At 39.0% G+C, this 10,304-nt stretch overlaps 1 protein-coding gene across 1 annotated transcript; it reads right to left on the bottom strand.

Moving 5' to 3' along the window:
• Positions 1-1,657: 1,657 nt before the first annotated feature.
• On the bottom strand, positions 1,658-6,492 carry LOC125313683 (disease resistance protein RPV1-like). Its single transcript, XM_048273505.1, has 4 exons — positions 5,960-6,492; positions 4,034-5,153; positions 3,346-3,627; positions 1,658-3,247 (listed from the first exon to the last, which is right to left on the bottom strand). The coding sequence occupies exons 1-4, from the start codon at positions 6,490-6,492 to the stop codon at positions 1,658-1,660; spliced, it is 3,525 nt and encodes a 1,174-aa protein (XP_048129462.1).
• Positions 6,493-10,304: the final 3,812 nt, after the last annotated feature.

Here is a 10,304-nt window from a genome sequence, read left to right as displayed (position 1 = left end):
ACGAGTTCTGCGCTTATAGTATACTAAAATTTTTGTTGCAAAGTGATCTGGATTTATGTGAGGCGCATTTTGGGTTCGGCTTCACCGTGGGAATAACTCGAATGATCAGGGTGTTGAAGGAGTATCCTGAACCGGTTCATGAAATTTTCAGCATCAATTTCTGAGTGGAAGGACGAGAAAATTGTCAGTTTGAAATCTCGACTGGAACTAACTTAAGGCAGTGGGCATTTTGCTTTCTCTCTGGTGTTGTCTAAGAAATTGTTCGCAGGTTGTTTCCGAGGATGGACGGCAAATCTCGACTGGACGACACTGATTCCATCACCAGAAGCTTATCATAGATTGTGTCCTACAGTCTGGTTCGGCCCCGTCGATTCAATTCCAGTGTTGTGTCCTAAGTTTTAACACGTCAAAGGTGGTCATACACGGTGGACCATCGAACGTGTTAATTATCAAATTATCAAGAGTTTGTATTGTGTCTCTAGTGTTAATATAAACATCCCTTGCATTGGACATTCTCTGTAAAACACTGACCCGGAACTCCTTATTGGAAAACGAACAACCTAAGTTCGATAAAAGGTTTCTATGTTAGCAGTCCTTTTGGGCTTCAACCCTTTTCGGTCAAAACTCAAAAGTCTGCTTGGGCCTGGTCGAAGGATTTTAACGCCAACATTTTGGTAACCCAATCAGACTAAAATTAAGGTAATCTCTTCCTTTTCTATTCTCTCATCTTACGATAAGCATTCTCTACCTCCACTTCGTACCGTGGGAGTCTGAGCAATTATAGAAAATAGATGGTTTAAATTGAAGTTTTTTCAAACAATTTCTCAATGTAAAATTTGTGGTTTTTGGCATTATATGTTCCCTATCCCCCTTTTCTTTGGGTCGGGGAATTGCTTCATTATTTAGAATAGTGACAATTTCGAGGCAAAACTCAAGAACACCTTATCATAAAACTTTCAACGGGTAATCGAGTCAACCCTTGTGGAGGTATTTATATTTTCCCAAGGACATTTTCCCCAAAGTTGCTTCTCAATGCACTTTCTAATTATAGTTTGCCGGACAGTATTTGCATTTCACGCGTGCAGATATCACCAAGTGTAACATCATCTCCAAGCCGTTACATATGGGCGACCGCCACAAGACCACCATAGCAGAAACAGAGAACAAACATACTCACGTTCAAATCAAGGTAATCATGACAGATTTAAAAAATCGTGCTTAATAGCTTGTGCAAACGATTAATTTCGGGATGGAAGTACATATTAGCTCATGTACGAGTCTTTGAAGACGAAATGTCAAAGAGCTCCAGAAGCTGAGAACAAATCGAACCAAATCATGGAATCAAAACAGTATTTATGTCTAAAATCAATGTGGGGACAAGAACGCGAGTGCAAATCGATAAGAGAAACTCTTATTCTTATTACTCTACACACAGACAATATCAACACTGCCTAAAGAAATGGGTTGGCATAATGAATTTGATAAAAATTCAGGTATCGACAATAAGTGATGGCGGAAAGATCGAGTCTCATCACGTCTTAAGTACAATAATTAAAAGAGAGCAAAGTGTAGCTACTTTTCAATCTCGATACAAGACAAGAACGCGATGATACACAATCTATAAATAGAGGAGATGATCCGTGCACGAAGTAGATCCCTAAACAAATTTCCCACTGACAAGACTCCTATTGAAAGCCATTTGCTCAGCACGCCATTGAAATTCTGGACTTGAATGGGGAGGCAGCATCTTGCATCTGAAAACATTCAAAAGACATGTTTCCTTATTCACAACAGGCAAACTTTCCAACGAGTCGCAATCAGATAATTCCAACCGGCTCGGTTTACGTAAGCTGGAAAGATCCGGTAGATCTTTCACGAACGGGCAGTAAAACATACGTATTTGCTCCAGTGATTCTGATCGTTCAAGACCTTGAATCTCAACTAGCCGATGGCAGTTTTCAACAAACAAGTATATTAGCTTTCTTAAGCTTGGTAAATGGGATAGTCTCTCAAGAAATAGACAGTCAAATATCATTAGCCAGCGAAGGTTCTCCAGCTGTCCAAGCGCATCCAGTGGAATTTCGGTTAAGGACGACCTGCCTATTTCAAAACGGAACAAATGTTTGAAGGTGTGAAGGTTTGACAATACATCTGTGGACTCAAGATCAAAGACCGTCAACCCCCGAATATTGGGTGGAATCCGCTTGAGAGATTGAAAGGTGGAGCTTGGTAATCCGAGAAACTGGAGTTCGGTTAGGGTATTTGCAAAGTCAGCGGGCAATGCGGTCCCGTCAAAAAGGTCCAATGCCAACACCGACAACCTAGTTAACCTCCCAATCCACTGAAAATCTTGAGCTTCGCATGCGTTTAGGGGTGCATGAGGCATATCAACATATCTTCTTCCACCAACATGATCGGATAACTGCAGATCACGTAAGTCTGTCGGGTATGACAAATCCGGAATCCTGTGTAATGCTGAAGACCAAATGTTCAAATGGGTCAAACTCGTAGGAAGCTCAGGCAATTGCTGAAGCTCCAGACAACCAGTCAAAACCAATGTCGTAAGTTGAGAAAGCCGACTAATACTTGGTGGCACTTCAGAAATACGGGTTCCCATTAAAGATAACTGTTTCAAAGATGATAGCTCCCCAATTTCCATTGGAATTTCTCCCTCCAAAAATCTGCAATGTGTTGCATCCAATTTTTCAAGCTTCTCCAACATCCCTATCGCCTTAGGAAGCTTTCTTAATTTACATCCTAAGAAGTCTAGAGTCACCAATCTCTTAAGCTCTCCAATTGACTCGGGCAGCTCAACAATGTTTGTGCGAGATAAAATCAACTTGGCTAGAGATTTCAGTTTCCCAATCGACTCTGGAAGTTTCTCCACGGATGAATTACTTAAATATAACTCTTGAAGACTATGCATCTCTCCTAATGAATCCGGAAGTTCAAGGAGTTCCAGATTTTCCATCCTTAGTGTTGATAGATGCTTTAGATTACCAAATGATTGACATACCGTGCCTAAATTGAGCGTGGTTGGAGCTCCTTTAAGCACCCTCAACCCTATACACCCCTTAATTTCCAAGTGCTTCAAATGCTGTAGCATAGTAATGGATGGGTCAATTTCAACCAGCCTATCACAATCCTTCACAACAAGTCTCTCCAAAGTCGAGCATGAAGAGAAGCTAGGCGTCTTGATCAACCTTCTACAACTCACGAGATGCAAAGCTTTTAACCTACCTTCTCCCTGTAAAATTACTCACGCAAGAACGTATAAGGATCATCAGATTCACTATGCATAAAGAAAGAGTATATGTAAATTGCTCATATTACATAGTATCGTACCATGATTTGGCTCCATCCAGCCCAATCATTTGTAATATCAGATTCTGAAATTTTGAGGACAACTAGATAGCTAGGAGAAAAGTTTGTAGCTTGGAACTCTGATGGACAATTTTGCCAAGAGAGCCATTTTAGCTCCAAGAGGAGATTTTGGAAGTCTCCTACAAAGTTCCCTCCATCCAATTCAAGGAACCTTAAATTTACCAGCCTTGAAATGTCTTCACTTGAAATATTGCACACTTGAGATTGTCCCCCTAGTTTGAGTGCTACTATTTCTTTGGTTCCCTGGTAAAGGAAATTAGAGCACAATTAGCCTAAGCTATGGCGAACATAATAAAACTGCCATGAAATTAGCATAAAATATTTCTTTTTCATAGTAAAAAGCTGGGGAGGGACAATAGTGCAGCTACCTACGGAGACATTAGCATAAGAGTCTCACACATTCTATGTAGTGTCTGGTTTTAGTCATAGTTATTTAGTCCACCCCTAGGTGTATGAGCCCATTAAGGTAGCAAATGCCTAACACACATGCTGGCAGGGGTTCGCTCATGACATGACTTGAACTTGTGACCTTATGGAAGATAGTGTGACCTCTTTACTACTGAACTACCATCTATGTAGTGATCTAATAGATACTGACCTATTCGATTTTCTATACAAAGTGTAAAGGAGAAATTTAATCAATACGTACCTGTTTCTTTCGAATAACATCCATGGCTACAGTGGTACACCATATTCTACTACGCTCTCCAGGATGCTTGAAGCTCTCGCTATGAACAAGTTCCCTCCCTAAATCTCCGAGTTGGTCATGCATCCAAATGCGGTCATTCTCCATTTTCATTAGAGAATTACTAATAAGAACTGGGATGTTTACATTTGGATAAAATTGAGAAGCCCTCCACATAGCAATTGCGTCGCCTATTCGTTCACCAGCCATGTGACATGCAATGTCAAGGAAAATTTCTTTCTGCTCATAATCCAACATGTCATAGCTTACCTTCAATACATCTTGAACTTCTTTGTGAGGCGTTTTCGTCAGCTTGGCTAATACTTCATGCCATACTTCATCTCTTTTCCGGTAAAGTGAGGATCCGATGACCTTAAGAGATAGCGGCAGTCCACCAGTGATTTTCACAATTTCTCCTGTTATTTTATCATGTTCACGTGGAGGAGCATCGCTCTTAAATGCATGGCTACTGAAAAGTTGAATGGCAAAAGAATGATGCATCTCCTCCATCTCGTAGAAGTGATACTCTTTAGGATGTATTGAGGCATTATTCGTGAAAATACTGCCATCCCTAGTTGTCACAATGATTCTACTTCCCGGACCGAACCACTCACACTTTTCTGCAAGCATCACAAGTTGGTCCCTTTTGTCCAAATTATCAAGAACAATAAGAACTTTCTTGTGGCGACATCTCCCTTTAATCATGTTGATCCCAAAGTCGGTATCATGAACCTCTATGGATTTGGAATTGAGGATGTCAGACAATAATCTTTTTTGCAATTTCACAATTTTACCCCGCTGTGATAATTCTCGAATATCTGATAAGAAGCTGCAACCATCAAATTGAGAAGCGATTTGGTTGAAAACAAAGTTGGCAAGAGTTGTCTTACCGATTCCACCCATTCCGTGTATTACGACAAACCGTACATCAAGAGAGTCTTTGCCTAACATATACATCACGTTTTGCACTTGATGATTGATACCAACCAAATGATCAGGCACTACTCGAACTCTTTTCACCAGTCTCATTGAAACCTCATCGGTAATAAGTTTTATAAGTTCTCCTTGCCTGCTATACAAGAAACTGAGATTGAGTAACAACATAAAGGACATCAAGTTCCAGGATTTTCTGAATGTAAAGTCGGAGTTCACAACAGTGGCAGAAATAGAAATTTTTTGTAAGCTGCCGAAGCAAATTAAGGCCAAGATCTATCTTATTTATACACACACATGTATCATATCATTTTACAATGAGAAAGGAACAAAATTACGCACACAGAGAGAGCACAAGATTTCTAGCAGATTTACCAAGTTAAAAACACAACAATCGGAAGTTAAAGCCCACGGCATGGAACCTTGAACCCGAAAAATAACACATTCACGACAAAATGACCATACTGAAATATCCTTGACTAATGCAAGCATCACGTTTATGCTGTGCGAAAAAAAGAGAATTGATGGAAATTTAAACCAACAAAAATAAATTTCGAATTAGTTATAACGCTACTCTCTCGTTGCATGCTCAAAGAGCGGGGATATAACTGTCTTTCATGGCTGCGTTTGTTTCGCGGAAAATCATCCAGTAGACAAATCTTATTTCCTAAAAATGATCGTTAGTACGTATTACTTCGAAAGATTAGTCGGCAGACAATATTTTCATCATCGACAATTGTCTGTGTTTGAAAATTATTACGTTGATGATAAATGTATGTTCTGTCCTAAATCATGATAAAGATTCAGGTATCACAGTTACTGATCACTTGTAGCTAATAGTTGTAAATAAATATCAACTCCAGGAAATCAGAAATCATCTTTTCTCCTTTCTTTTGGAAGATATGCAAGAGGAGTGAATTATAGAGTCTTAACGAAAAGTTCTCAAAACTCTCGTACCTTTCACCTCTGCAGTCCCATCCATCGATTGAAGCGACCTCTGTTAGAGCCTCCTTCCATGGTTGCACTTTATCGTAGCCCAACCTGTCCTCATGCTTTTTCAAGGCATCACTGTATAATTCAGTTCTGAGCTTAACATCGCGAGGATCAACATCAAGGAAAATGGGAACAATCACTTTCTCCGTTGATCTTCTCGAGCATTCCACCATGTAGGCGAGTTCGCGAAGGCACCACGCACTCGATGCATAGTCTCTGGAGAAGATGGGAACGTAAATTCTAGAGTCGTCGATCGCACGCCAAAGCTCTTCTCCAACCTTTTCACCTTTTCGGATCTCTTCATTGTCCATGAAGACGCGAATTCCAGCTCCATTCAGGGAGTGATAGAGGTGATCGGTAAAATTAAGGCGAGTGTCCGGCCCTCTAAAACTCAAGAACACATCGAATTCAGCTCCCAGTGACTTATCACCTCCACTCGACGACGAGGACGTTGCTGCGTCCGGGTCCCTTTTCCTCTTCATCGTCACCAACGCCATTTGCTGAGTTGAACTACTTCTGATCAGCACGATTCCTGGAGAGGATGTCGTTTGTTTTATAGAGCTATAAATCATGCGTGCTAATAGTACGTCAGAGAAAGAATATGAATGTTGGTGGGATTAGATTCCCAAAGAAAATAATACGATTCGCGTGCTGACAAAAGAAGATAAAATTCTGTTAACAACAGGAGACATTCATAACTGAAAGGAAAGTAGAGACATGGAGACTTAAATCAGATTTCGAAATTATTTAATGGAGAATCTTTAAAAACATGCCACTTCATTTGTAGATGTTTGGAGACGGAAAAGGACAACATAATCGTTTCTAGCATTTATGATTCTTTTACGATTATTTTCTAGTATTTGTGATTCTTTTACGATTATTTTAAACTTTGAAGTATTTTTCCATGAATCAGCAAAAAGCCCCGGGTATCAAATTCATTATGTAAATTAAAGTGAGTTTGTGACATTGATAATGATTTTTTATTTATTATTTTCTGTACCATCTGAATGTTAGAAAAAGGTTTTGCAACAAAAGGAAAAGGCAATAGAAGGTAACTAAGGAAAGTCCTTTGGGTATGTTAATGATTATTGAAAGGAAAGTGCTTTCTTGATAATACTTGCGGAAACGGTGCAATTTCAACCGTAAATCCACGCATTATCATCGCGTGTTTTGTATAAATCACTCTTTATTTCAAATAAGGATTTGAAGTGCCCTTATTGTGTCAAAGAAGGGCCTGAAGTGCATATTGTTTCAAATAAAAGCATAAAGTTAGTATATTAGTCTCAAAAAAGAGCCTAAGTCGCTTTAGTTAGAGGCATTTTGGTCATTTGCTATTTTAACTTATTTTTTCCTCTTTTTTTTAGATTTTGAAAAAAAATATTAAAAAAGAAACACGCGAGCAGGAGGATTGAGCCGGGAGAGGGCTTGCTGGCCCTCGCCCGGACAGGGAGAGGGCCACGACCCTCTCCCGGATTTGGGCGAGGGTCGGTGGCCCTCGCCCGGGTTTGGCCCAGGGCCGCGACCATCGCCCAGGACCGAGGGTGGGTTAGAGGGCGCCGTCTACCTTGGTCTAGTCTCGACCGATGGCCGCAACCCTCTCTCGGCTTAAGCGAGGGTTAGCAGGCCCTCACCCGTGGTCGGTGGGGTCGCCGGCCCTCGCCAAGGCGCCGGTAATCCCGACGGCCACAAGCGGGAGGTCGGTCCTCCCACTTGTGCTTTTTATTTTTTTAATTTTTTTTGTTTTAATTTAATTTAACAAAAAATTAGGTTAAATTTATACTTTTACAATAATGCCCTTGATTGGCAGGAAAATTTGGCCGGCCGGCCAACATGCGAGATGAGGCCCTTAATTGAAACAACCACAGCCACTTAAGGTCTTTCTTTGAGACAATGATGACACTTCAAACCCTTATTTGAAACAAAGTTCATTCCATGCCCTTATTTGAGAAAATGAGGACATTTGGAGCCCTTTTTTGAAATCTTTCCTTGAGAAAATCTCTTCCTCTTAGTTTTTTTTTTTTTTTATAACTTTGGTTATCCCATCCGGCCAAAATTAAAAGAGACATCTTATAATTGAAACAAAAATAAAAATAAAAAGTTGTAACAATAAGCATTCTCTACGTCCACTTCGTACCTTGGGAGTCTAGCAATTACAGAAAATAGAGGGTGTAAATTGAAGTTTTTCTTTTAAATGTATTTCTTAATGCAAAATTTGTGGTTTTTGGCATTATCTGTTCCATATCCCTCTTTTCTTTGGGTCGGGGAAAATTGCTTCATTATTTAGAACAGTGACAATTTCGAGGCAAAACTCAAGAACACCTTATCATAAAACTTTCGCCGTGATCATCGGGGTCAACCCTCGTGGTCTCGCTGCGATTAAGACGGATTACCAAATGTTCAACTCCTAAACCCCCACACTGATGTTCTTCTTATCTTCTAATGACGCGTCTTGTCAGGCGAAGTAACCTGGACATTTCCTAGAAACTTAGAAAAAACGGTGAAGATTTGTCTTCTCCGAAGAACCTTTGCGTGTCCTTTTTTAAACCATTTTCACACCGACTAATTATTATTTTTAATTTTCTAGTGATGGCGACCAAACAAATGATAACTAGACGATGAACAAATTGCGACAGAAATGACACTAATCTCGTGTAATGCTGCCGATGATGTCTCGCCAAAGAATGAGTTCAATTGTTTATTTCAAAATGATATAGATATTTTATGTCATAATATTATAATTATTAATAAAAAAAAATTACGTCAAGTGATATGTGAGTCACAACGCATTCTTCTCCTGTCTTTTCTCTCGTTAGCATCCAAGGAGTGTCATCCAATAGAGTTTATTGGTAATGCTTTCAAGCCCAAAAAAGTGTTAAAAAAATCTTAAATTTATTGCATTTATACAATTTAGTATTAAACTTTTTTTGTGCCGATTCAGACCTAAAATTTTTGCGTTTGTGCCAATTCAATTATAAATCTTTTATTGATGTCAATTGAGTCCTAAACATTTTGCATTTATGCCAATTTAGTCCTAAAATTTTTTGCATTTATACCAATTGAGTAAATCCAGTTAATTTTGGTTAGAAATCACTAACGTAGTCGTCGCTTGTCCTACGTGGAATGACCGGCGTTGACATAGATTTTTTTTTAAAATATCATTTCAATAAATTTTAAATTATTTTCAAAAAATTATTTAAAACATTTCACAAAAATAATATCAAAGATACGTCAGCCGTTCCACATAAGACAACCTACGTTCATATTAGTGATTTTCAAAACTAATCAAATTGACTCAGTTAGTACAAATGCAAAAAATTCAAGACTGAATTGGCATCAATCCAAAAGGTTTAGGACTCAATTGATATCAATCTAAAAGATTTAAGACTGAATTAGCACCAATGCAAAAGGGTTGTGATTGAATTGACATCAAAAAAAGGTTTAGGACTGAATTGGCATCAATACAATAAGTTTAGGACTTTTTTTTTATACTTTTCCCCTTTCAAGCCGCATTGTTTCTATTAAAACACGTTAATCATCATTTTTTTGTTCCTTCTCTCGTGCATTCCCCTTGAAATCGCATCAAGCGAGCTGTGTGCCGGTAAATATACTAGCCAGTTTATCCAAGCAAATTTTTTGGTTCGGTTTTTACCATGGGAATTACTTGAATGAGCACAACAACGTTCAAGGAATCCGCGGAACCGGTTCACGAAAATTTTGCGCGTGAATTTCTCAGGGAAAGGAAGAGAAAAATGTCAGTTTGAAATATACTGGTTTGTGCGATTCTTCCTAGTCTGATCAGCGATTCCTGGAGGGGTTGTCGTTTGTAATTTGCACTGTAGTAAATCACTTGTGCTTTTCTTTTTTCGTGGCATTGTCTTGGCACTTTTTTTAATCATATCCCAAAGAAAATAATAGCGATCACGCGTTCTAACAGGACGTCACATAAAGACTTTTGAGTCTTGGTGGGACAAGCATCCCAACTTTTCAAGTATAAATTTTAAAGGAGGACAAAATATATCGCACATCAACACGGACAAAATATAACCACAAAATGTTACCACTTGGCAATTTAAGAATTTCAAGTTTGATCGGAATCTATTCGGAAGGACCTTTGCCGGGACTCTCGAGTAAGTCATTGTTAGAAATCGCACACTGATTTCAGAAAAAATAACTTATATAAATAACCTACACTGGCAAAATATAAAAATAAATAAACATAATCGAAAGAACGTGCTAAAGAATTTAATATCGAAATTCACCCAAATCTGGGTTACGTCTCCACGCAGAGCCGCTCTACGAATTCACTAGA

Source organism: Rhodamnia argentea, chromosome 2 (assembly GCF_020921035.1).
Source record: "Rhodamnia argentea isolate NSW1041297 chromosome 2, ASM2092103v1, whole genome shotgun sequence".
NCBI classification, from domain to species: Eukaryota; Viridiplantae; Streptophyta; class Magnoliopsida; order Myrtales; family Myrtaceae; genus Rhodamnia; species Rhodamnia argentea.
This window is presented reverse-complemented; position numbering and strand designations above follow the sequence as displayed.

Coding starts and splice junctions, on each gene's coding strand:
- LOC125313683 (XM_048273505.1), bottom strand. CDS start 6,492: ATGGCGTTGGTGACGATGAAGAGGAAAAGGGACCCGGACGCAGCAACG. Junction 5,154..5,959: donor TGGGACTGCAGAGGTGAAAG/GTACGAGAGTTT, acceptor ACTCAATCTCAG/TTTCTTGTATAGCAGGCAAG. Junction 3,248..3,345: donor CTGGATGGAGCCAAATCATG/GTACGATACTAT, acceptor GTAATTTTACAG/GGAGAAGGTAGGTTAAAAGC.